Source organism: Equus quagga, chromosome 20, assembly GCF_021613505.1.
Source record: "Equus quagga isolate Etosha38 chromosome 20, UCLA_HA_Equagga_1.0, whole genome shotgun sequence".
NCBI classification, from domain to species: Eukaryota; Metazoa; Chordata; class Mammalia; order Perissodactyla; family Equidae; genus Equus; species Equus quagga.
In genome coordinates this window covers 17312400-17336913 of record NC_060286.1, presented here as the reverse complement: position 1 = coordinate 17336913, position 24514 = coordinate 17312400, and the positions used below count along the sequence as shown (strand labels likewise).

The following is a 24514-nucleotide window of genomic DNA, read 5'->3' as shown; positions in this document are numbered from 1 at the left end:
TGTGCTCGCTTCTTGGGTGGCGGTGGGGATTAAGTGATACGTAGCAACGACACCCGCCGCATTTTGAATGATTACCAGGTGCCAAGCCCTCTGCGTGTACACAAACATATCAGTGCCTGTTGGGGCTGAGCCTGGGCCTGCAAACTACTAGTAAGGATTCAGCAGGTAAGGCTCTCGTCACGGCCTTAATGGCGTCAAGAAAATATCATTTGGCTGCATTCTCATTCCACTGTGTGGCTTTCCGTGAGGTTACTTAACTTCTCTGAGCCTGAGGTGACTCATTTATAAAATGGGATGGTTAAAGCAGACAATCTTAAGGTCCTTTTTGGCTCTAGAATGCTGTGTAATTCTGGAAACAGAATTTATTTAGTGTTGAGAAGGCTAAGGCGGATACTAAAATATGAACTTCAAATATGTGTATATATGATGATTATAAGTTTGAGGGATGGTGAGCAGCTGTCCTCTTTTGCCTGAGAACAGGACATGAGCAACATGTTTTAATTGTTTTAGATTAGACATTTGGAAGCGTTTTCTGACCTGGGAGAAAGAGTAATATGTCATCGGAGCAGGCGCTGGAGTTGCACACTCTGAGCTCATTAAAGTAGACAGTTGATGATTTTTCTGACACTCAACTTCAGTGTTACTTCATCACATAGGCCTCCCCTGACCCCCTGGTGTAAAGTGGACACCCTACCATATTCTTCCTATACATTTCACTCTGTTGTTTTCCTCCATCGCACTTGTGACAATTTGTAGTTGGATATTTATTTTGTATTTAGTGGGTTTTTTTAATGCCTTTTTTGGGGGGGTGAGGAAGATTGGCCCTGAGCTAGCATCTGTTGCCAATCTTCCTCTTTTTTTTTTTCTCTCCCCAAAGGCCCAGGACGTAGTTGTGTACCCTAGTTCTAAGTCCTTCTAGTTCCTCTATGTGGGATGCCGCCACAGCATGGCTTGATGAATGGTGCTAGGTCCATGCCCAGGATCTGAACCTGTGAACCAGGGGCCACTGAAGCAGAGCACGAGAACTTAACCACTTGGCCCCACCCTGTATTTAGTGTTTAGTGTCTGTAACTTTAGACTGTAAACCACCTAAAGGCCAGGACAGCCTTTGTTCAGTTCACCTCCTGTGTACCTGGTCCCTGCCCAGCGGTTGTCTTGTGCAGGTGTTAAGGAAATATTTGTTGAACGAATGGAGGGATGGATGAGTTTCAGAGGTGGTTGATTTGGTGGCGGTGCTTCTTTGATGGAAGTGGATCCCCGCCTGCCTTTTTTGGTAAGAAAAAGACTTTATCTCTCAAGAGACTCTAGATACTGTTTCTCCTTGCTGCCATCTTCTTTTGGGGACTGGCCCCTGTGGGTGTGTGTTTCTTCAGTTTCAATGGGATGCCTGAGCGCCCCTTCCTTGTGGACTGGTCGGCCTGCGTCTGGTTCTAGTGGAGGAGATGGAACAGGGGAGAGTTCCACTGGAATCAGAATAAAGCCCAGTGGAGCAGGGCCTGATGGTACTGGTTATATCCGTTTAACTCCACTCCCCCACCCACTCTTTGTCCTTCTTTACACTGCCCTGTGACCCAGGAAGCTGAACTCAGCGGGCTGTATGGACGAGGCTCCCTTGCCCTCTGGTGTCCAGTTGAGGTTGGCCAATGGGAATGCAGAGCAGGAAGATGAGTGTGAAAGGAGAGAGACTTTGGGCTACGGGGCCCTGTGCCTTGGTTCTCTCGCCCACGAGTCCCCAGAGGCAGGGCTCTTCTCTGCCCGAGAGCTCTGCTACGGCGCTCTCTCCAGGGTCTTGCAAACCCTCTCTGCCCCTCCAGGAACAGCAGTGTAATGGCTCCCAGTTAACTCCCCTGAAGGGCTGCACCATTCCGTGTTGCTCCCTTATTCCTGCCACACTCCTGTAAACAGTTCATACACTAAACTCTCAATTCCCCCTTACAAATGGGCATTCATTTCCCCTGACTGTTTTCTAGGCCCCACTCCCTCGTGTTCTGGCGCCCATCTTACCTGATACAGGGTAGGGACCATGCATGTAATTGCCAGGGGGTATGAGGTACAGGATCAGAAGAGGTGGGAGGAATATTTTGTAGTGAATCCAAATATGATCACCTATCCTCGAGGTTTCTGTTTTTAACGAAACAAAACTAAACAACCCTCTTTTGGGTTAGGAGTTTGGGGGACATCTTGAGAAAGGGATTCAGCTTCTCTCTCTAGTCTCTCTCATGGGCAGGGCTGGCTCTGTCTGCCACTGCTCACCTGACCCCATGACCTCAAGCCCCAGGTAGCTGGTCAAATTCTGATGTCTTCAGAGAAAGTGCCCTGGTGTGCGGGCACTGCAGCTCCCAGTGCTGATCTGGGCGTGTTAGGCATTGCACTCCTTCTTTCTTCCCTTGGCTGGTGAGTTGATGAGCACAGCCTCTCTGAAGTTGAAATAGCTTTTCGTGGAGCAAACTGGAGCTGGGCAGCCAGCAGGGCCGGGGGCAGGTCATGGAGTTGCCTGCCATAGCTGGAATGGAGGGAGAGGATAACAAGACTTGAGGCCAACACTGGTGTGTACTGCTTTAGAGTTTTCAAAGCACCTGAACGTAAAGGTCACAAAATGACCCTGTAGGGGGCTGGGCATTGTTATCCTCACTTTGTAGATGCAGAAAAGGGCTCTGGGATCTTCGAGCACCTTGTCCAAAGTCCCAGGGCTAGAGGGTGGCAGAGGCAGGACTGAGACCCAGGCCATCTGATCCCACATCCATCTGGTGCCCTGTCTGCTGTGCTGTCTCTGAGGGTGTAGGCAGGGTTGAGGTCTCTCTAGAACTGTGAACTGGAGATGGAAAAGCTGGACCCAACTCCCGTCTTCCTGTTCCGCCCCGAGGAGAGAGCACGGGCTGTCCTGTGTCCTACCCAGGAACTCTGGTTCTGGCACGCTCTCAAGGGCCATGCCTGCTGTCCCTCTTGTCCTTCCTTCTTCTAGTGGCCTGACGCTGCTTTTCTGTCTTCATTTTTCAGAAGTGGAGCTGCCCCTGAAGAAGGATGGGTTCACCTCAGAAAGCACCACCCTGGAAGCCTTGCTCCGCGGTGAAGGGGTTGAGAAGAAGGTGGATGCCAGAGAAGAGGAAAGCATCCAGGAAATACAGGTATTTCTGTGCCCACTGGGGCGACATCACCAGAACATCACCGTTGTGCTTCCAGAACTCCAACACTGGCTTGAGTCCTACTCTCAAGGGCAAGGCCTGCGACTCAAATGGCCTCGTGGCACCGTTGCCAGGAAGCTGAAAAATTCTTTTCAGATTTAACCTGTCCCCAGAAGAAGTCATTGTTCCTCTCCCTTGATCTCCCTATTTAGCCATTCAAAATGTAGTTTTGAGCCTATTGGGCAGCAGGTACCATGCTAGGTCCTGGGGACACGGTGGTGAAAAGAACTCAGTGGTGGGGTGGAGAGTCCTCACCCCCGTGGAGTGAACAGTCCATAGTCCAGAACCGCTGGGGTTGTCTGCCCCAGCCAGTCCTGGGTGAGTGCCTGCCTCGCCCCCACTGCACACCCCTCCTTGGCTCTAGTTGACCAGCCGTCTCAGTTCTTGGCCAGCACTGCCCTTCCCTCCTTTGAGGCCAGTGCAGAAGTCACCTTGCAGGCATAGCACTACTGTCACATGCAGGGTCACCACGCAGGAGTATAATGGTGTGCTCTGACCATTTCTTTTTTATTTGTTTTGAGTCCCCATTGTCCGGTACAATGGTTGGCACAGAGTGTTATAATAATATAAATTAATATGAATATTACAGCATAGTTTTTAATAATTAAATATGATTAAATTATTACAATTAAATTACATTTATATTGTTTATATTTTATATTAAATTTTTATTTTTATAAGTATTATATGTTATAATATTACAGACATTAATTTTATACCCAATTTAATATTTATTAATTCATTAACATTATAATTACATTAGTAATAGTTCGGTTTTTGATTTGCTTCATAAATGCCATTGGTGCTTGAGGTCCATCGAGTCAGGGACCATGCTATCGTGTTCACCATCATATCCTCTGGCCTTGCATGTGCCCAGCAGGGTCGGGTCTCAATAAAGATGTTGAAGGAGTCAGTGAATCTGGCCTCCTTCTCTGCCATTCCTGTGTTCAGATGGATGGTCAGATCTTTTCCATTTAGTTGTCACAACGTGGCTAATATTTGTCCCCTCCTCTGCTTCCCATGAGCTAGAGCCCTAGGGAAGACCTTATTGGTGTAACCTTTGTTTCTCTAACACGCCTTGGAGTCGTCTTCCATCCCTGTCTTCCTCATGCGCCCGACACCCAGTTCATCAGGAAGCCTGTGGACTGTGCCGGCAACAGACAGACATCCCTTCTCATCACATCCACCATGGCTACCCTGGTCCAAGCCACTCCCATCTCTGTCTGAGCTGTTCTGATTGCTCTCTGAGTGGGCCCCTGCTAATGGCTCAGAGGGAGCCTTTTAAAATTTAAGTCGGATCCTGTCCTTCCTGTGCTCAAAACCCTGCTCTGGCCCTGTTCTCCCAGAGTAAAAGTCAAGGGCCTCTTACCTCTCTGACTTGGCTGCTTCCTCTTTTCCTCGCTCTCTCGGCTCCAGGCACACCGACCTCTTTGCTACTCCTAGAACACACCAGGCACACTCCTGACTCAGGGCTTTGCTCTGGCTGTTTCCTCTGCCTGCAAAGTCCTCTCCCCTGACATCTGCTCAGCTCTCATCCTCACTTTCTTCAAGATTTGCTCCTATGTCTTCTCTCTGATGTTTACCCTGACCACTGTATGTAATACCACATCCTGTGCCCTCCTCATCTCCGATACTCCTGATTCTCACTCTGCTTTCCTTTTCTTGTCCCCATAGCTCTTACCACCATCTAACATACTTCATAATGTACTATTTATTATGTTATTGTTTATTTTCTATTTTCTTCCAATAGAATGTAAACTCCTCAAGGACAGGAGTCTTTGTCTATCTTGCTCACTAATATAACTCAAGCACCCAAACAGAGCCTGGCACTTAGTAGGCGCACAATAAATATTTGTTGAATGGATGCACGACTGAACGGATTCCTACAAGATGCCCCGTCCCCAGGCCTTCCTTCTCCACATGTCCTACTTTGCTAGCTGACTTTCGTCCTGAAACAGAGGTCTACTTGTGCCACCCTCTTGCTAAAAATCTCAGCTGAAACACTTTTGTTTCCTACTAAATAAATGCAAAATGATGACTGTGACCTTCTTGGGCCTCTTCATTCTGCTCCTAACCTGTTTTTCAGCCTTATTTCCCTCACTCCTTTACCCAATCTGTTCTTCAGCCTTCTTCCCTCCATGCCTTTGGTCACGCTATGCCCTTGATCTGGCGTATCTTTCCTTCCATTTCCATGTGTACAAATTCTACCCATCTTTTAGGCTCAGCCCCAGTGCCACCTTCCCCAGGAAGCCTTTCTTGAGTCCCCCACATCCAGGGGTATCTCTTCTTGCCTCTGGCATTTAGGATATCTAGTACTTTTATTGCTATTCATGTATTACCCCCACCCCTAGTTTTGGACTTTCAGATCTTTGATGTCAATGTCTGTCACATCTGTATTTCCCATTAGAGTATTGCTTGCTCAGTTAGTGTAATGTGTCTGAATCAGTGAACAGGACAGACCCATCACTCAGAAGCCTTGATGCTCAAGTGACATTGTGACACCATCGTCATCCCCGACGTAAACTGAGTTTACTACATACAGAGCATGGGGCTGCCATCTACTGTGCTGGAAGCCCAGCCTGAGACCATAAGCCAATGAGTTTACATGTGTTTATTGGCTTTGATTATTAAAATAAAGTGCATATGTAGTAAATGGACTGTTTGTTCATTTTTTCATTCATTCATTCCACTGAAGTTTGTTGAGTGCCTCCTCTGAGCAGGCTCTGTGCTGGGTCCTAGGAAACCAAGAACCCAAGAGAGACCTGCCCCCTCTGCTCATTGTTATCTTCCAGTGTGACCCACAGACGGAAAGCAAGGAAACATACATAATAATTGCATTTCGGGATAAGTGCCACGAAAAGGGCAGAGTATGAAGGTTCAGTATAAGAGGAGGGTCAGAGTCTAGGTGTGTCCTAAGGGAGATGAGGAATTTAACCTCAGTCTTGTGGGATGAGAAGGAGCCAGCAAAGTGAGGATCCCAGGGAAGGGCTGTCCGGGCAAAGGAAGCTTCTGTTGGAAGTCCTCAAGATAGGTTCGAGCTCCTTGTGTTGAAAGAACAGACAGAAGGCCGGTGTGGCTGGAGCGTGGTACCAGGAGAGAAGGGCCTAGGATGGAGCTGGAGTGGTGAGCGGCACAGACCATGCTGGCTTCTCAGGACATGGAAGAGGCTCTTGATTTCATGGGAAATGAAAAAGGAAGCCGTTTGGAGGATTTTAATCAGGGCAGTGAATCTGCGTTCCGTCAACATCCCTCTGGCTGCTTGGAGGGGAGAGGCAGGGCCACAGTGGCAGGAGGGGAGTCAGTTAGGGGATTTACAGTGTTCCAGGCCAGAGATATTGGAGTCTTTAAAAAGGAATTCCTTCTTCTTCTTCTTTTTTTAAACACAACCACAAACCATTGTTATCATCACTGTAAAAACTGTTTAGAGTAACAGGGAGAAAAGTTATTTTAAAATGTGTTTATTTTCCAGATAATGACCTTGGGAAGGGGATGTAAGTGTGTTACTGGGGGATCGGTTTCATCTCTAGTTGGACACGCCTGCCCTCCACTCCTAATACAGGATGCCCCCTCTGCTTCCTGAGCCCTGACTACGACCTTTGTTTGTTAGCAACTCCTGGCTCCTCCCGAGTTTGTAGTGGCTTCTTGTGTCAGGGCCATGTTGCAGGAAATGTAAACACACTGGGGTGGCGGGTGTCACCTCTGAGGCCTGGGACACAGGCTAGAGGTTCTAGAGACACCGGGAAGTTGATGGGGACAGGGAGGGAGAAGTCACTCTGTTCCTGGACGATGAGGCCAGGTGGCACTTCTGGGGACTAGCTCAGCTGCCTTCACTAGTCTTTTACCTTCCAACCCAAAGTCCATATGCGGGTAATAAATACCTTCATAATAAAAAATGAGAGTGGAATCAGAATGTGCTGAGATGCCAGAGGCAATGACCTTTAAATTTGAGGCACTTGGAACTTACCAGGATTAAATGACTTCAAGACCCAGAGAGTTTGCAAGATGGCTGTGCCCACAACAACAACAGTCGTAATAAGGATACCTCGTATTTATCCTATATCTTTTCACCAAAGGCTGCAGGGCATTTGAATTGTCCTTATCTTGCTTGACTTTTGCTTGTGTTCTCACTTAGAGTTCAAGAAACCAAGATGCAGGGGGCAAGGAGGCTTGCTCTGGGCCTGGGCCAGCGTTTACTACCTGTAGGCCAGAGGGCGTGTCCAGCAGACATGATGCTACTTCTCTGTTAGATAGCTAAGGTTGGCCCAGAGACCCGTAAGTTGTCAGTTGATGACTTCCCAAATAGACCTAGGAGAGAAGCCAGAGAAGGATTTTTAGACATGTTCTGAGTTCTTTGGAAGGATTTGGTGATTAGCAGTGTCCTGACCCCTGTGATTAGATAGAACTCTGACAAGAAGGCAGTGGGAGAAGGTCACTGGTAACTCACTCCTGGGCTTCCTGCTTTGAGGACAGGCCAAAGGCATTATCCAGGAGGCCACTTGAACAGTGATGGTGATACCCAATGTCACTGCAGTGCGTGCTGCTTTCTGAGCCTTTTCATAGCTGTGTGATTGTCAAACCATCTTATCATCACCACAAGGATGGGTAGATGCTGTTATCCCATATAACATGTTACCCACCCACTTTTCCAGCCTCATCTTATGCCAATCTCTCCCTGAGCTACTGAGCTCTGGTCGCACTGGCCTCTTTCTGATGGTTAGACAAGCCATGTTCCTCTCCTGGCCTCACAGGGTTTGCTCATGCTGTTCCCTCTGCTTGGAATACTTTCCCTCCCTCCTCTCTGTTCCCATTCCAAGGCTAGTCTTTTCTCCTCTTTACATCTCCACTCCTTTAGGTCACGTCCTCAGGTAAGCCTTTCGTGACTCTCGGATTAGGCAAAATTTCCTTCTAACACCCTCTCACAGCAGCTTGACCTTGCTTGTCACTGCTTTCTAACAGTCGTAATTATATGGTTACGCATGTTGTTTAAGTCTTTCCTCCCTTCACCAGACCGTAAAGTCCACTGGGGGCCAGGACTGTAGCCATTTTGCAGCTTGACTAGCCTAGCACCTGCTGTGTAGTCAGCACTAGACAAATGTTTGTTGGTTGAATGAATGAATGAATTCCTGCTTTGTAATTGGGGAAACAGACATGAAGAGATGATGACTCAGCCAAGTTCACTCAGTGAGCCTGTAAAGAGACCCCCGGGGCCCCTGAAGTGGAGTCCAGTGGGCTCCATGCCCCGTCCTGCTCCTCCACTCCCACTCTGGGGAGCTGAGTCCTCTGCCACAATCTGTCATCCCTCCCTTAAAGGGAGTGAAGTGCTCAGGCTCCTACAGGAAGGGTATGCCATGACACACCTTGATCTTCAGACACAGGGCTGAGAACGACTGGGAAACTCTGCGCTGGTGAACTTGACCTTGCTTTGGTCATGAATTCGCTGTATGATCTTGAGCCATCGCAACTTTTCAGCCTCAGTTTATTCACCTTTAAAGTGGAAATTGGATTCTCTGCTGCCGTGTGACTCACAGGGCTGTGGGAGAGACAGAATTAAATTCATGATCTTTAAGCTCCTTTACAACTAATGTGCTGTAATAAAAATCCTTTTTTCATAAGAAAATAACAATAGATGCGTATGAACAACACATTAATGTCAAATTCTGGGCAGATGAACAGGAAGTTACTTGTTTTCATCCAACAGGGCAGGATTCCGGAATGGTAGGGAAGGGAGAAATATATTTTCGTATTTTTGAGGTGGCCCTTTAGGAATAAAAGGCAAATTACATTAAAGAAAGTAAGTTTTGACAAAACATCTTGGACCCACGTAGAAAAGTGTCCCTACTAGAGTGTTCTCTTTTTAGAAAACTCTTCTTGGGTGAAAAGAGTTGAAAAAGGTCAGCATTCTGGGAGGACTTGGCTGGAAGGGGCCCAAGCATTTGAAAGAAGGTTGGTACCCCCGAGAGCATCTCAGAGGCCCTGCTTCCCAGGCAGTGGCAGCATCTTCATTTAGTTAAAACACAGCAACAAAACAGAACACCCCTCAAGCTACCCTCTCGTGGTTTTCTCCTTTGCATTTTATTTCTCAATCCTATTCATTTTCTTGTCATTTCAGAGGGTTTTGGAAAATGATGAAAATGTAGAGGAAGGAAATGAAGAAGAGGATCTAGAAGAGGATATTCCCAAGCGAAAGAATAGGACCAGAGGACGGGTAAGCTGGGATGCCGTGAGGGAGGCCAGAGGTCAGGGAGGCCGAGGCCACGCAAGCGATTGGTCCCCAGATTCAAAGTCACGTTGCAACCAGATAGAGATCCTACCCATGGTCTTCCTTGCAGAATATTCAGAGAAGAAAACTCCAGAAGAGCTCTGACCCCAGATGATAGCCTGCAAGAATTTAGAGCTGGCAAGAGGGACAAGAGGAGGCAGAGGGTGCCCGAGGGGATGGTGAGGGTCCCAGGAAGGTTGGGGGTGGGGTCAGGGTGAGGGTGGAGGATGAGGAGAATGTGACTGTTGTCCCCATTACTCGGTCATAAAAGAAGGCTGGAAGTTTCCTGTCCCTGGGGCCGCCCCAGAATGACAGGCTCAGGACACCTCCTTTGGGGTGTATTTCACTAGGTGGAGGGTAAGAGAGAGCTGGGAGGGCACGGGGACCACAGCGGATGATTCCAGGGCAGGGGTGGCATGGGTTTTAGAGACTTGTGGGCCTGGAGTGTGGCAAGAAAAGGCCAGAAGCCTGGAAGGGCAGAGGGAAAATCCATGGTGGAAGGAATAAAAATATGAGAGTGACCTTTGAGGGGAGGGAACCTAACATGCCCACCCTCAGGCATTCAGGTGGTCGCCCAGAGTCCTCATGTTCAAGCCCAAAGGGGCTTTCTGTGGTCACCTTCTGGAGTCTAAAAGGTTGTCTGACAATAACCAGGCAGAGTGGGACCTCGGGGGTGAACTGCTGCTTTCTTTCTAAGAAGTAACTCTTGTAGGCCTGTCTAGCTCCTTCTGGTTCCAGGCAGACCCTAGCGCTCCGTGGACAAGACGCTGGTCCTGGGGGCCCTGTGGGTTTGGGTCCAGTGATAATTATGGCAAGCTTCTCTATTCCCATGGTTCTCCTGCCTTATTAGACATCAGAATCACCGGGAGAGCTATCAAAATGCAAATCCCCTGGACCGACTTCCAGAAGTTCTGATCTAGGAGGCCTGGGGTACCGCCTGAAAAGCTGTGTTAGAAGCAGCTTCCTAGGTGACTGGGGCAAGTGGTCCAGCACTGCCCACACTGAGCTAAGATGCTCCGACCTGTTGACAGGAGCTGGAATTTCTCAGTCTGGGCGGGGCGGCCCTCTGATGGGCACACCTTGTATAGTTGCTGCCCAGCTTCAGCAACGAGCAACGTGGCAACCATCTTGTTTTATCTATTCTTTACTCCAAGTTTTTGTTGGTTTATGTTTGTTTACTTTTTTTTTTTGCGTGCAATATTTGAAAGCAAGTCCTAGACATTATCATTTAACCTGCACATACCTAAATGTCTATCTCTAACAGATATCATTATTGCACCTAATAAAAATAACTCTTCTAATATCTACTACCCAGACCCTGCTCATTTTCCCCGGATTTTCTCAAAAGTGCCTTTTTATAGTTGGTTTGTTTAAGCCTCCTATATTCTGTAACATACCTCTTTCTTGCCGCACCCTACCGCACACATAGTTTTTTCTCCATGCCATTTATTTGTTGAAGAACTTGGGTAGTTGGTCTTAATGGAATTTCTCATATTCTCGATTTGGCAGACTGGTGGTATTTAATGTGTTCCTCTATTTTCTTTATTTCCTGAAAATTGGGGGTTTGATTAGAGACTTGATTAGATCAGGATATTTGTGTGCGCGTGTGAATATCTTTTTGGTGGGGCAAGTATCTTTCCTAGGTAGTGACGTGTGCTTCCTGTTGCATTACATCAGGAGACGTATGTTGTCCAGCTGTTCTGCTTTCGGTGGTTGTGAAATTGGTCAGTGGATTTGGATAGTGTCAACCTGATTTCTCTTCATAAAAGTTCCCCATCAAGTTTTCATCAATTGTTTCATCAGCCATTGATGAACTTGCCTAGACCCATGACTTAATTGGAGGTTACAAAATAATGAATGTCTAACTCCATCATTAAAGGAGGCTTTAGAATGTGCAATTTCTGGGTCTTTTGTGAACTCCAAGAGCTGGATACCTCCAGACCTGCTTCCATCCCTTCCCTCACCTCAAACCAGACGTACTCAAGTAGATTGTGGAGAATGGTGCTCTTCACATCTTCTCCACCCCCAACCTAAATCTAGATGATTGGACTCACAGTCAGTGAACATGAATTGGGTGTCTTCTGTAAGAATACCAGCAGTAGTGGCAGCAGCCATTTATACTTACCATATACCAGGTGTGCGATGAGGCTCACTACAATAAGAGTTACCATACAGAGAGTGATGACGATTTATACTACATTCTCTATTTCTGCATTGTCCATTATGGCAGCCACTGGCCATAGGTGGCTACTGAGCACTTGAAATGTCGCTAGTCCAAATTGTGCTGCAAATGTAAAATATTAGATTTCGAAGACTTGGTGTAAAAAGAATGCAGAATATCGCTTTCATATTTTTAAATATTGGTTGCATATTGAAATGATAATATTTTGGATACATTGGGTTAAATAAAAATATGTTATTAAAATTAATTGCACCTGTTTCTCTTTTTACTCTTTTTTTAATGTGGCTACTAAAAATGATGTATGGCTCATATTATATTTCTGTTGGCCAGCATTGCTTCTTTCATGCCCGTAAGTTGGTATTATTACTCTCAGAGAGGTTAAGCAACTTGCTCAAGGTCATCCAGCCTGGTAAAGAAGAAGCTAGGATTTGAACATAGGTCTGTGCTTTTTCCACTAGGTCATGCCTGACCTAGTGCCCAGCATGTAGCCAATGACCAGTTTGTTGAATGAATGAATGAATGAATAATGGAAAAAGAAAGAAAAGTCATATTTCAACTTCATGGGAGCTGAGAGAAGGCCTGAGCACAGTGAGGGGCCTGGTTGGGGTCTAGACCAGCTCCAGGCCCACCTGATGTTGGAAGGGCAGTTGAATGGCTCTACGTTGTGCAGTGACATTGTGGACATGTCACCCATGGTGGGAGCCATGGGAGGACCTGGGAGAGTGAGGATGAGTCTGCCTGTGCTGGAGTAAGTGTGAAGCTGCTTCACCCATAGCCTCAACTAAGTCACCCTTTAAAGCGGCGTATTCAAGCTGCTGCTGGCTCCTGGAGAACAGTCACTCCCATTTCTGTCGTCAGAACTGAGAGGCAGCCTAAGGCTGTAGACCTCAGTGTGTGGTCCCTGGACTGTAGCCTCAGTATCACCTGAGATCTTGTTAGAAATGTGGGACCCCAGACTCCACCCTAGAAGGACAGAATTAGAGTCTGCATTTAACAAGACCCCCAGGTGCTTTGTGTGCTAATCGAGGAAGTCGAGGCTAAGTAGTGATTATTCGGACAGCCTCTGCTTGGTGTGAACTGTGAGTTCAAATCCCAGCTCCACCATGTACTAGACTTTGGGTGAATTATGTAATCTCTGTGAGCTTGGCCAAATTATATACGTACTCTGGGCCTCAGTTTCTTCATCATTAAAATGGAGATAATAATACACAGCCAATTTTGAGTAGTTAATAAAGGCTAGATATTATCAGGAGGATACAAGCAAAGAGAACAGCTCTTGGAGCTTTGACAATGGAGATATCCTGAGGGGTGAGGGAAGTTCAGACCCAACAATTAATAATTGTGTCTATGGCAACTTTAGCCCAAGAAATCAAAGCCCTTTAAAATTCACAAAATTCCTATGAGTCATGCATGTGAGTGTTAGCAATCAACCCATCAGTCAATCAGTGAGTATTTATTGATGTGCTGTGGTGCAGTCTGGGGCTTCTCAGACTTTAGTGTGCACATGAAGCACCTGGTGATCTTGTTAAAGTGCACATTCTGATGCTGTTGGTCTGACAGGTGGGGACTGAGATCTTACCTGGTTAATAAGATCCCAGGTGATGCCAGTGCTGCTGGTCTGAGGACCACACTTTAAATAGCAAGGGTGTAGAGCAGTGGTTCTTGATTGTTTTTGATCTCAGGAATTCTTTACTTAAGAATTACTGAAATTGGGGCTGACCTGGTGGCGCAGCGGTTAAGTCCACACGTTCTGCTTCAGCTGCCCGGGGTTTGCTGGTTCGGATCCTGGGTGCAGACGTGGCACCGCTTGTCAAGCCATACTGCGGCAGGCGTCCCACATCTAAAGTAGAGGAATATGGGCATGGATGTTTGCTCAGGGCCAGTCTTCCTCAGCAAAAAAGGAGGATTGGTGGCAGATGTTAGCTTAGGGCTAATCTTCCTCAACAAAAGGAAAAAAGAAAAAAAAATTACTGAAAGCCCCCCAAAAGCTATTGTTCTTGTGGGTTATAACTAGTGATACACACTGCATTAGAAATTAAAACAGAAAAAATGTTATGCTTAAGAATACCCCTAACATACAGTGTGATGACATCATCATGTCATGTAGCCTCTGGAAAACTCCGCTGTGCACTTGTGAGAGCATAGACTTCAGATAGCATCTTAGTATTATTATGAAAATAGTTTTGACATTGCAGACTCCTGAAAGAGTCTCAGGAATCCCTAAGGACCCCTGGACCACTATTTGAGAACAACTGGTGTAGAGGAATAGTGCTCTGCTTAGGACCGAGTCTGTCCTGGTTGAGGGTCTTGTAGTTTCAGGAAATGCAATGGCTTAAGCAAAAATTGGAAGTATTTGACAAGCTGTGGGTCAATGCCCCATATTTGAGCAATATTTGAAGACTCAGACCTCAGGAAGGAGAATAAAGTAGAAGGGATTTAGGACTGTGAAAAAGTAAGGAACTCAGGTAGCTTCTAGCCTCTACTCTCCTTCCTTCATTCTTCTTTCACAAGATGGTCTTTCCTGCTTCTCTGTGCACATAGCCACATAGCTCCTGAATTTATGAGTCCCCAGTTCAAGTGACCTGTACTAACTAGAGCCACTGTTTCCCAATTCAAAGTCCCTTGGAAGTAGAATCTGATTGGCCCAGCTTGGGTCAGGTGTCTGCTCCTGAGCCGGTCAATCAACTGTGGCCAGTGGGGAAGGGACATGTGGTATAATCATGGCTGCCATGGCCTCCCAACGGGTGAATGGGAAGGTGGAGTGGGGAGGAGTGGGGTGGAGTGGGTGGTTCTCAGAGAGGGAAGACTGGTTTCTTTTGGACAGTCAGCCTCAAAGTTTTCTATAATAGAATCTGGATACCTGGGTCTGCTCCTTCTACTGGCTCTGTAACAGTGGACAAGTCATGAACCCTCTCAGAATCTGTTTCTTCAAGTGCCAAATGGGAATCCTAACGTTACCTGGTTTAACTCAGAGGGTATTGGAGGAATAAACTGAGCTAATATATGTCAAAGAGTTTTGGATGCCATGTGCCCAGCACAGTGCTAAGTATTAGGGGTTCATAATAAAGCGTGAAGTGCCATCTTTGTCCCCAAGGACCTTGGAATTAAATTGAGGAGAAAATAATAATAGTCATGATACAATTAGAAAGTAGCAGGCTTCTGACTATGCGCTAACCAAAGGCAATAAGAGTTCGGAGGAGAGAGAAAGAGATCAACTTGGGCAAGGAGGGGAAATAACGTATCGAGCACTTCCTGTAGACAGTGCTGTCCTCTGTGGTTTCACACACCCTCAGCTCCAACCCTCTCAGCAACTCTGCAATAAAGGTGTTGCTAGGCCTATTTTTCAGTTGAGAAAACGAATGCTTAGGGAAGTAACTTGTCCAAAGACACATAGCTGGTGTTTAAATCTAGTCTGTCTGACTTGAAAGCTGATGCTCTTTTTGCTCCTCAATGTGGCCAGAGGAAGATTCCTGGAAGAGTGGGATGTTGGCAGGGCTAAAACATGGATCAGATGTGGACGGGCAGAGGAGAGGCTAGTCCATGACAGGGATCAATAGAAACAAAGTCGTGGACGTAGCATGAGCATGAGGTGAACCTGATGGGATTGGCGCTAGGTTACCATTGGATGTGTTAAGTGGGTTTAAGATGGCAATGAATGAATGGGTGAATGAATGAATGACCACCGTTTCCTGGCCTTCACTCCTTGTCTAATTGTCCTGGGAGTCACGCATGGTGGACTGGGTAGGGCAGTGCAGGGTTAGAACCCCAGCTAGTGGGTTCTTTGAGCAGTTCAGCCATTAATTGACGAGCTCCTGGATTAAGATTTGGAACAGAAGGGAAATATGAAGCCTAAGATGGTGTTTGAAGGAAAAAACAATAGCACTTGGATTTGGAGAATGAATGAGAGGCAGTGAAGATGATTGACTCACTGACCAACTGACTGATTCGTTCATTTAGTCAGCAAATGTTTATTAAGCACTTCTTAAGTGGCTGGCCCTGTGCCAGGTTCCTAGCATAGTGGTGGCCCAAATAGACGTGTTTCCCACCCTTGTGTGGGAGAGAGAAAACCAGCTAGTACACAACACATGTCTAAAACGTCAGACAATGCTAGGTGCTGGGATGAAACGTAGAGCAGGGCAGGAGAAAGAACGATGGGGAGGGTATGAGTGGACATCATCGAGCATGGAGGGCTTCTCTGAGGGTGTGACGATTGAGCAAGACAAGTTGGATTCTGAGTTTCCAAACCTGAGATAGTCCAGGAGACTGTAAGAGTGCTACTGCCACAGGAAGAGTCCCATGTAGTCCCCTCAGTGCCCTATGGCCACAATTCCCGTTTTGCAGTTGAGGAAGCTGAGGTGCAGGGCGAGTCGGGGAGCGCGCCGTCCCCTGCTGGTCAACACTGCCGAGTGAGATGGAGCCCGGCTCTCAGGAAGGCAGGGCCTCTGCTTCCCGCTGGCTGCTCCCCCGAACACTGTCTCCTCCTCCTCCTCCTCGTTGCCCAGGCGGTATTTTTAGTCTCTCGGAGCCCCCTCCCGATCTGAGCCGCAGTCGCCTCCGTCATTCTGCTTGACTTGCTTTCACCTGATCTGAGGCGGCTGTGACAGGGCTGCGGGCTGCACACGTCAAGCTGTCCCTGGCTTCACTGAGGGGGCATGGTGGGGCAAGGGCAGCTGAGGGTGACCACCCTGGGTGTGTGGGCAGGCGGGGAGGCCTGTCAGTGCCTAGGGTGGCTGCTGCCAGCACCTCACAGCTCCCTCTTCAGGTCAAGTCTGAGTAACGAGGGCAAGGGGAGGGGGCTGCTGGCTGTCATGTGTGCAGGGGCGGGGGGTGGGGAGGCAAGGAGAGAGAGACCTGTGGGAGGGGGGAAGGAGGGAGGTGGAATTTTGTAATTTGTTTTGGAGAGAGACAAGCTGAGGGGGTGGCAGAGGTGGTAGCTTGGCAGGTAGTGTTGATTGTGAAGTGTGTGTTTTGTGAGAGTGCGTGAGCATCACAGGCCTGCGGTACAGCCCTTTCCGCTGTGAAAGCCCCAATGAGTATGTGTGTGTGTGTGTGAGAGAGAGTGAGTGTGTGTGTGTGTGTGTGAGAGAGAGAGTGTGAGTGTGTGTGTGTGTGTGAGCATTGCGGGCCTTGCCATTGTGAAGTCCCCAGGGCCACTTTTCCAGGCCAGGCCCCTGGGATCGCCCCATTTTCTCTGCATCCCAGGTTGCTGCCATGTTTTATTTCTCATCTGCTGCACCTTCCTCTCTGTCCCCAAAGACCCCAGCAGCCCTTTCCTTGCCTGGGGTTTACTGCTACTCATTACCGGAGAGTGACCTGGAGGAGGCTGGGGTGCTACACACGTGACCGGTGTGGGACTTACAGAGGTTTAAAAATAAACCCTGCCGAGCTCTCATAGCCACTGTCCCGGGGCTGCAGAGTTGCCAGCTCCCTCTCTGGCTGGCCTCTCCTCTCCTTGGAGGTAGAACTCATTCCACCTCCTCCTCCCCTAGGTTATGCTGACCTGTCTGGAGATGCACACTGGGTGGTGGTGTCAGGAGTCCAGCCCCAGGAGATGGTGAGGGGTCAAGGTCTCTGTCTCTGGCTGGAGGCCTAAGGCAGACCGCATGGGGTGGCTTGGCTGCAGCTCACCCCTGTGGAGTAGGCTGAGCCGTGGAGAGACGAGCTCCCCGTAGGCTGGGCTCAGGCCCCACTGCCAGGCCTGGCTGGCTCTTGAGAGACTAGAGCAGGGGAAGTGTGAACACAGGAGCTGCGGTCCTGACTGCATGTGTGCTTCTTGTCCCTGTCAGGACTTGCTCCCAACGTGCCTGTCCTCCGGTCAGGTGAGGGGAGCAGAACTGGCATGTTCGTGTGGGGTCGATGAAGCTGGAAGGCTGAGCAGTTGGAGGAAGAGGTCCTAGCGGCAACAGTGGAGTATGGGAATTCGGTAGATCCAGGCTTTGCAGTCAGAGCATCCTGAGTTTGCGTCCTGGCTCTGCACTTAGTAGCCAAGTGACCCTGGGCAAGCTACTTAACTTCTCTGGTGCCTCAGTCTCCTGACCTATAAAATGGAGCTAATAGTAGTGCCCTCCCCGCCTTGGAGTTGTGAAGGTTAATGAGATGATGCAGATGAGTGGCTGAGTGATTTGAAGCAAGTTACCTAACCTCTCTGGGCCTCAGTTTCCTGGCCTGTAAAACGGGGTGGGTATTGGTACAAATGTGATGAAAGTTGAATGAGGAGATGTAGACAAAGCGTTCAGGGACTCCCAGACTACGTGCTCGAGAACCATAGTGACAATCAGAATAATAAACATCCTGATGCCCCAATGTCTCCCCAGGCCCGTGGCTCGGCCGGTGGCAGGAGGAGGCACGACGCGGCCTCTCAGGAAGACCACGACAAACCTTACGTCTGTGACAGTAAGTATGGGCCATGCCGCCTTCCTGTCCCCGCCCCACCTTCTGTGTGCATCCCTGGCTGGCAGCCCCTAGCCTCAGGCTCGCTGGCTGCTCCTCTCTAGCCTGCAGCCCCAGCCCGTGTGCCTGCTGTCACTACCTGCCGTTGCTACTGCGGCTGGCCCCACAGTTCTGCATGAGGGGGAGGGCCCGGGAGGCCTCGCCGCCTTCCACTCTGTGCCCTCTCTGGCAGCGCCCTCTTTCGTGGCTTTCCTCCGGCTCGCTCTCTTTCATTCTCTCTGTCTCCTTAAGATTCATCCTCTGTTCCTTTCTCTATTTCAGAGAGTTACAACCAAAAGCATAACTCAAAATCCTCTGACAAAGACGCTTGGCCCCCGTGGCTTTGTCGTTTGCTTCCCTTTAATTCCCTTCTCACTCTCTCTCTCTGTCTCTCTCTCTCCTGTCCTAGGTAGGGCACGTTATGAATCTTTCTCTGTTGATGACTTAGTTTAATACATGGCCCTCGATCCATCTCCAGCCTTCCTTGCTTGCTTCAGAGACATCTTTTGGACAAGCGACTGCCTGGCTCCTGGGTTTAGGCTCTGCAGACAGAGCTGGGGGAATGCTGAGGGAGAGAACGGCAGGGAGCAGTGGCACTCGGTGGACTTCCAGAAATCTCCAGCTTTCCCAGGGATTGCTGTGGGCTCGAGCGAGCTTTTTTCTCTCTCACCTACCAGAGCACTGGGTGGTGGGTCTGAAATCCTTGCCCCAGTTGTCTTCTCACTGTATCGGGCGCCATCTGCTCATTCCACGGCAAGGGAGGCCCTCAAAACCACTTTCCCTGACCGTCTTCTCTTCCCATCTTCTCCTCTCTGAGGACGCAGAGCTCTGCCAAGGGGGAGAAGGGGCCGCAGAGGGAATGGCAGGGCCCTGGCCCGGTGGTGCCTCTGGGCGCCCCACCAGTGTCTGCAGTCTCCGTGCAAGCAGAGAGAGAACCAGGCAGGATGGGGCGCACCGGGGCTGGTGCGTTTTCCTCCCTTTTCACTGGCCTCTTTTGATTTCAAAAAGTTGTTCTGTGCTAGTGGGGTGACAGCTAGTTGGAGAACATTTTGCTAGAAGAAATCCAACTCCGTGACCCCCATTTGGCTGTTTAATACACCGTGCAGATGACATTCCTGCAGGTACGTCTCCATCCCAAAGCAATTCCGTTTCAGGATGAGGAGAGAGCAGGGCACGGGGTCCGATTCCTCTTGGCAATACCAGGAGGTGCCTGCTTCTGCCTGGGTCTCACTTCCTGGGTGGGTTCAGTTTTGTTCTGACGGATTTTAAAAGCCCAAGCCTGCTAGCTCTTGGGAGGCTGGCTCTGGGCTGCGAAGAGTCCTTCCGACCCCCATGGAGCGGGCTTTCCAGCTGTGCCTGGCTGGAGCAGCCCAGCCATCAAGAATGCCAACCCCTGCTTTGGAACTGGCGCATTGCCACTCGGTTGCTTTTAAAAAGCCTTGTTTTTATTATGTGATTTTTCTGCTACCAGAGACAGTGGGATTACTTTTTGCTCTATCTCTACAGCTTTCATTGGATTCTCAGCCAGTCATAGTGCCATATATTCCCAGACACACGCACGCACCCTTCTTCGCCAGCCCCTCAGTTCCTCTCTTCACTTCTTTGTCTCTGACGCTGCCTCCTTGCATGTGACCCCCGTGGAGCACCCTTTGTGGGTGTCCCTCTCTTGCCTCGCTCGCTCCCCTCTTTCTGCCTGAAGTCCTTGCACCACACCCACTCCCCCAGGCTCCTGTGGCTTTGTTGAGGGGCTCTCAGTGCCCTTCGCTGTTTCCTGTTCCCCTCCCCGCAGGGTCTCTTCCTCCTCCTGTTTACACCGTGTGGTGCTTGGGCGGCCTAGTCGCAGGCCTGATGTTGGCTTTCTGGAAGTCTCAGCGGCTGATTTCTTGGCTCTGTCCCTGCAGGCGCTACCTCCCTTTTCCTCCCTCAGCAGAGCAAGGTCCACCGTAGATTACCCTTCTCTCTTAGGAAATCGTGTGGCAGCACAGTGATTAATAGACTTTATTTTTATCTGGTGCCCTTCAGACGTGTGATCCTTTGGGATAGGAATGACCTTTGGAGAGGTCATGAGGCCCACCCTCCACCCCCGAACTGAGCAAGGAATGCTTTTAATAATCTCTAATGCATCCTGAGTAGAGAGGTGTCTGGTCACCTCCTTGAATGTCCCCAGGGATGCTGTTGCCATAAGCTGCCCTTTCTTCTGTGATTCCAACTGTGCTTTGAATGATTGTTTTCCCTTAATAGGAGCTGAAATTTTTCTCTCCTACAGGCCCCCTTATCTTTTGTGCATCTTTTCCCGACAAATAGGCACATTCAGCATTTTGTCTATTCTGGAGCCCTCTGAACATCCCCTTGGATTCTTGGTTTACCCAGGGCCACATCCCATAATCTCTGCGACAGCCTGCTCTGCATTCTCTTCTGGGTTTACAGTTAAGCTCAGCACTCCCATTGGAAGTAGCACCAAGGCCAAGTGGCTCAAAGAGTAGCAGACCAATTTCCTTGTTTATTTTACACATCGGCCCTTAACACAACCCATGTCGGTAGAGAATAGAAGTGTTTGGCCAGCCCGTTGCACTGTGCACCATCTCAACGACTTCCCACGCCGTACCTGTCCTGACCCCAGCCTAACGCCTCTCCAGGTGTGTGCTCTTCTCTTCTGATGCATTTGATTATTCCTTCATCCATAAATTACTCTGCATCTGCCCTATTGAGTCTCAATAAAGAGATACAATAATATGTGACTTCAATAGACAAGATTCAATAAAGGCACATTTAAAGCCGTTGCCCAGTAGTTAAATTTTATTCTCCATAGATTCACAATCCCTGCCATGTTAGTATCATCTGTGGTTTGATTTGCATAATCCTCACTTCATCTTTTGAGTTATTTATGAAAATATTAGGCCACCTTGGACCCCACCACCTCCTTCTGAGTTTATGTGGAGTAGTAATAGCTATTTTTCAGATGCGATTGTATTTAACCCTTCCTGGTATATATTCCTAAATATAGTTGTCCTATTATGTTCTTGGTCCAAGCTTCCCTTTCAAGATGGGTGGTTGAAATATTATCTTAGCTGCTAACTTCAGGTGATAGATGGTTTGCCTGTTGCTTTTCACTCAGCCATTGAATTTGTTCCATCTTGGAGAAATATTAAATCATTTGAACTTAATTTACTTTTTACCCAATCCATGGTGTGTGTATGTAGATGAATACTTCATTTTCCAGCAAGTAACCAATGTCTATTAATTATCCTGAAAGTTTACCAAGCTTAAGGATTAAAGTTCTGTTTCTTCCCTTTCAATCTCTTGCTGAAGGACGAGTGTTATCCACAAACAAGGTAACTGAATAAGACTCTGTGGGAAAGGCTGTCAGTGTTTGTCCAGGCATGGACCTGGACCCCCTGCACAGAGATAACCTAGGCATTTATTAAAATGTGGATTCCCAGGCCTCGCAGCAGACCTCCTGTATCAGAGCCGCCGGGAGCGGGCCCAGGAACCTGTATGTTTTGAGAGCTCCTGGGGGCCACTTAAGAATATTGACTCTTGAGAATGACTGGTGTACTTCCTTCAAGTTCGGAGGCTTCTGGCCTCTGACTGGCCCTTTCAGTATTCCCTGCTCTTTGCATCTGGAAGTTCTAGAGTCTCAGGAACTCTCCAGGCAGAATGCCACTGGCTTGCATCATTGTTTTAGTTGGTCTCTTTAGAATCTTTCCTTTCACTTCTTTCAGCATTGGTATAAGGCTCAGCCGCCCCATATAAAACTCAGCAATCCAGCACATGACTTTAATTTACTCAATAGCTTTAAGTCCGAATGGAATCTTTAGCCCCCTTTTGTAGGCGGATGATCACTGAAGATAGATGTATGAGAGGAATCCTTGGGTTAGGGCTACTGGGATGTTTTAGAAATCATTTCAAGAGTTTGCCTCTTCTTTTCCTAACTGCTCCCAACCCTGAATTTTCTGTTCGCATCATTGGGGCAGACTCCTGATGAGAGATCCACGTTTCCATTCTCTCTGTTCAAGGAGCATCATAGGAAAGAAGATGGTGGTGACGGGGTGATATTCAGGGAGGGGGAACATGTTGTCTCTGAGCGTTAGGCATTTAGGGAGGAGCAAGACGGCCATTTGCCCTTTTGCTGGGCACAGCAGAAGTGATCTGTGAAGTTTTTATTTACTTCCTAGATTTTAAAAAAGTTTCTTAAAAAAATTTAATTTTAATTTTATTTTACTGTAGAAAGAACACAACATAAGATCTTAACAATTTCTTTTTTTTAAAGATTGGCACCTGAGCTAACATCTGTTGCCAATGTTCTTCTTTTTTTTTCCCTTCTTCTCCCCAAAGCCCCCCAGTACATAGTTGTATATTCTAGTTGTGAGTGCCTCTGGTTGTGGCATGTGGGATGCCGCCTCAGCATGGCCTGATGAGCAGTGCCATGTCCGCGCCTGGGATCAGAACCTGCGAAACCCTGGGCCGCCGAAGCGGAGCGCATGAACTTAACCACTCGGCCAGGCGGAGGCCTCAATTTCCTTCTTTTTTAAGGATGAATAGTATTCCATTGTACGTATATACCACATTTTCTTTATCCATTCATCCATTAATGGACAGTTAGGTTGTTTCCACATCTTGGCTGTTGTGAATAATGCTGCAATGAACATAGGAGTGTTAATATCCCTTTGAGATCCTGATTTCAGTTCTTTCAGATAAATACCCAGAAATGGGATTGCTAGAACACGTGGTAATTCTGGTTGTAGTCTTTTGAGGAACATCCGTACTGTTTTCCCTAAGCAGCGGCACCATTTTGCGTTCCCGCCAACTGTGTACAGTGTTCCAATTTCTTCACATCCTCGCCACGCTTATCTTTTGTTCCCAGTTTTGTCTGATCATGGTGATAACTCCTGCTAATGGCTGCTACAGTGTGCAGAGCACTGTGCTAAGCATTTTACGTACATTGTTTCTGGAAATCCTCACACTAACCTTGAAAGGCAGGGACAATTGACTGCACTTCACTGTGAAGAAACTGAGGCTCAGAGAGGTAAAGGGACTTGTCCAAGGTCACACAGCTAGTTAATGCTGAAGCTGGGATATGAATCCTGGTTTTTCCGGCTCCAGAGCCAACGTACCCCAGGGCATTGCCACACAGACTGCTGGTTAAATATGCCCTCTGACCCTGGAGTTTGGTTTTTGTAAGAGTTGAGGAAAAAAACATGCTTTAAAAGTGAATTTATGAGTGCACACGCCTCATTTATGAGGTGACGCCCTGTCCGCTGTTGACAGGCTGCTTCTAGGTGTCAGGTTGGTAAGTTGGAGTCAGATAGTAATTATAATTGAAGTGGGATGGAATGGATTATGTAATTTTGAGTTTTAAAAATTTAAGTCTATTAAAATCATACCTCCTTTGGCACCCAAACTGGGACATTAGGGTGGATTGTTGACAAAAGGCAAATAGATATGCCATGCCTGAAGGCCTCCTAGGAACGAGACTCACATCTGAGCCACGTCTGATGCTCATACATCAGGAGCGAGTCCTCTCAGCTTAACCTCCCCATCAGTGAGAACTTCGTTCTCTTCCCTCACCCCAGAGACATGTATTTTCAATTGTATGGCCCGTGACTGAAAACGGGACCACTTGGCAGTGTTGCCTCCCGTCTAGAAATCCACTGGGGGTGTAACTGTGTCCAGCTGGGGCAGCGTCAAAATAAGTCTGCAGTCCCTCCCTCCTCCTTTTGGTGGCGGCACCCTGGGAGGAGAAAGGGCTGGGGCTAAAAGCAGAGTTCGGGGTGTCTCTGTTCTACCCTCCGTGGCTGTGGCACCACTTTCCTCATTTGTCAGTGAGGGGGCTCCTTCTCGAGTCTCTAGACACCCCATCAGCACCCCTTCCCCACACCGTGGGCTCCTTGCTTCCAGGCAGTGGCTTAACAAGGAGGCTCTGCCCCCAGCAGACAAGATGTGGGACTGGGGGATGTCACAGGAATTCCGCCATGCCCGGGCCAGGAGCAGCCGTGGGATGAGTGGATTGGCATGTGGGACAGACACAGCTTGCGTCCAAGGCAGTCCAGAAAATCTGCGTGACCTCAACCTCCTTCAAATTACTCCGGTTTCCCCCATACCTGAGTGCACAGGGAGAATCAGATGACTACTGCAGTCTTATTAAAAATTTTTTTTGAGGGCATGAAGGCCCCACATTCTCTGAGGCTCATGTGCTTTTAGCTTCAAGCTGCAGCGGAAAAGCCAATAACGTGGCCTTCAGGCTGGCTGCCCTCGTCGCTGAAGGGAAGCCGGGCTCATCACTCAGTTGTCGCCTCTATTATCTCGCAGACCCTTGCATGGGGTGCGGCGGGGAGGGTGGGAGAGGCTCCATGCCCCAGAAACTTGATTTGTGGAACAGGGCCTGTGGCATAGGATTGATCCCTGGAGATTGAGTGCATTTGTTAGGGCAAAGCTGGGTCTGTTTAAATATTTAAATGCCAT

At 48.3% G+C, this 24514-nt stretch overlaps 1 protein-coding gene across 1 annotated transcript in view; it reads left to right on the top strand.

The window, feature by feature from the left end:
- Window positions 1-24514, top strand: part of DPF3 (double PHD fingers 3) — a 243247-nt gene that overhangs the window by 130720 nt on the left and 88013 nt on the right. Inside the window, exons 4-6 of the mRNA XM_046647021.1 lie at window positions 2998-3125; window positions 9292-9387; window positions 17938-18016. Of these exons, the coding sequence (XP_046502977.1) occupies window positions 2998-3125; window positions 9292-9387; window positions 17938-18016 (303 nt within the window). The remainder of the gene's footprint in view (window positions 1-2997; window positions 3126-9291; window positions 9388-17937; window positions 18017-24514) is intronic.